Source organism: Austrofundulus limnaeus, unplaced genomic scaffold (genome assembly GCF_001266775.1).
Source record: "Austrofundulus limnaeus strain Quisiro unplaced genomic scaffold, Austrofundulus_limnaeus-1.0 Scaffold32, whole genome shotgun sequence".
NCBI lineage: Eukaryota > Metazoa > Chordata > Actinopteri > Cyprinodontiformes > Rivulidae > Austrofundulus > Austrofundulus limnaeus.
Window position 1 is genome coordinate 147,819 of NW_013952434.1, and position 2,517 is coordinate 150,335.

Here is a 2,517-nt window from a genome sequence, read left to right on the forward strand (position 1 = left end):
GTGTGTGTGTGTGTGTGTGTGTGTGTGTGTGTGTGTGTGTGTGTGTGTGTAGTATTATAAAACTTCACTGCTTATTCGACCATCTAAATGTGTTTTCTGTCTTCTAGTTGGAGGAGATGACGATGAGAGCAGACGAGACGGAGAAGGGGATGATGGGAGGAGAGTGATGGAGATGGACCTGGTGGAGGCCAGCGTTTCCACGGCAGCAGCATCCGCTCTGTCCTCTGCAGCCTCAAAGGCAAAGGTAGTGCCAACTCTCTCATTGACAAAACACGTACAAAATTATAGAAAAAAAAAAGACATTTAATTTAGGAAGAGACCCAGTCTTAGAGGCAGTGATGCTCTGATTCACCTTTTTTTTAACTTGCGATTTGATACCTACATTTGGATATCGGACGATACCTTTTCAACACCATTATTATTGTTATTACTATTATTGATTTTATATAACTTAAAATGCAAATATGAACAGTAATATTCATAAATATGTGTAAAAATTTAGCAAACCATCATCCTCCACCTTAAACAAAAGCTGYAGTTTCACGTTCAAAAATCGCCTTGTTTTAGCTCAAAGACACTAAACCACACCTKAATAATAAAACAGGCTAAATATYACAAATTTCTTAAATCTCATCACTCACTCCTGCTCTTGACTTTTGTTTTAGTTCTCACTCTCTCCTAAAGCAGATTCCTCCAATTTTGCCTCTTTTCTTTCCCGCTCTTGTAGCATTTAGCAGCAGTAGAAGAGAGGAAGATCAAATCCCTGGTGGCTCTGCTGGTGGAGACCCAGATGAAGAAATTAGAGATCAAACTGAGACACTTTGAAGAACTGGAGACCATCATGGACCGAGAGAAAGAAGCTGTGCGTTAAAAAACAAAAAATAAAAAGTCTTACGTAGCGTTTTATGTGCCTGCAGGGTAAACTGTTATTCTGCAGGAGCAGCTGTATCAAATCAAGCGTTTTGTAACAATATRTTGTGCCATAGTTGGAGCAGCAGCGGCAGCAACTGCTGGCAGAGAGGCAGACGTTTCACACGGAGCAGCTGAAGCAGGCAGAGATGAAGGTTCRCCAGCAGAGGGAGCAGCAGGGCCAGCTGGGTTACAGCACGCAGCATTCAGGTCAGGCCACTTCCTCTTTGTACGCCTACACACATTCGCCATTATGTCGTGACGTGTTCGTCCTGCCTTCTTCAGGTCAGTCCGTGCCCAACAGAATGATGCCCGGCGGAGGAAACGCCCAAACGATGGCCCCGCGACATCCTGGAGCTCCCAACGGAATGTGTGAGTGACTTTCTACCGTTTCCCCACGGTTAGCATGTTGTTAAGTTTTAGTCCGAGCTCGTGAGTCCTTTTCTATCCTGTCTCAGACCCGTCCTCACAGCCCGATGGGATAGCCTCTGCTCAGACCGCTCCTCCATCGTCCAGTCACAGCTGAAGCCACATCCAGAACAAGACAGGAAAARGGAAACACATCTGCCTAAAGGACAAATTCTTCACTCAAGAGTTCAGGAACAACTGCTTCAAACTGGACTCACTCTTCAGTCGTCACTTGAACGTAAACACAGTTGATGTGTTTGCTCAGCAGCTGAGTTCGTCTTGAATCTGTGAATTGATGCTCTGATGTCAAGAAACAAGGAATGTGAACTTTACTCAATAAAGTGTCTTTTTGTATGAATCTGAAAATGGCTTTATTTACATCCATATTTCCCAATTTAAAGAAGACCTCATGCTTTTAAATCCACAAAAATGTCCAATTTTACAGGTGTTGACCTACAGTTTAGTACGATTGTAGCGGAATCATCCTCAACAAGCGCTTTAAGCTAGCCTGGTTAAAACCAGACCTTGTCCTTCACTTTGCTTCGTACAAGGGAGTGTATAAGAGCGGAGTTGTGTAGGAAGGCTAGGTCTAAGCGCAAACATTTTGCTTTTAAACTTTTGCATACAAAGTTGATGAGCATTCTTTGAAAAAAAAAAACGGTAGCTTCATTTATGATAGTGAATTAAAGTGAAAAGATGACAAATTTCGTTACGTTGAGTAGTGACTGCTGGTTTCAATCAGTATCAGCTGTGATGTTAAAAAATTGGTCTTAAACAGAAGGTTGTTTTCTAACTCATTGCAATTTTTTTAATAATATATGCCAACGTAATAACTCGTTATCAGAGTTGTAAAGTAAGAACAAATACTTTGTTACTGTACTTTAGGAATTTTGGTTATCTGCACTTTACTCGAATAATTATTTTTCAGCGTACTTTTTACTTTTACTCATAACATTTTTACAATTATCTGTACTTTCTACTCACTACATTTTTTAAAAAGGTAAGAAGTAGAAAGTCGTTACTCCTATTTTATTTCGAGTTATTACTTTAAAAAATACTATCCTGATAAATTGTGTCTCCAGGATAGAGTAATTTAATTGTGGTTGGATGAGAAGTATAAATATATACCATTCTGACATCCTGTAACTTGTACACAACCCATCACAGCTGCACGCTGTTAGAAAAAATATTTTTTGGAGA

The 2,517-nt window shown here is 40.3% G+C and overlaps 1 protein-coding gene across 2 annotated transcripts in view; it reads left to right on the forward strand.

The window, feature by feature from the left end:
- The window catches only part of smarcc1b (SWI/SNF related BAF chromatin remodeling complex subunit C1b), a gene marked incomplete in the record, with an annotated part of 7,970 nt that extends 6,287 nt beyond the window's left edge, over positions 1 to 1,683 (forward strand). Inside the window, 5 exon segments of one of the 2 annotated variants that reach the window (XM_014005635.1) lie at positions 108 to 244; positions 728 to 862; positions 987 to 1,119; positions 1,195 to 1,281; positions 1,368 to 1,683. In XM_014005635.1, the coding sequence (XP_013861089.1) occupies positions 108 to 244; positions 728 to 862; positions 987 to 1,119; positions 1,195 to 1,281; positions 1,368 to 1,435 (560 nt within the window). 2 annotated transcript variants of the gene reach the window in all.
- Positions 1,684 to 2,517: the final 834 nt, after the last annotated feature.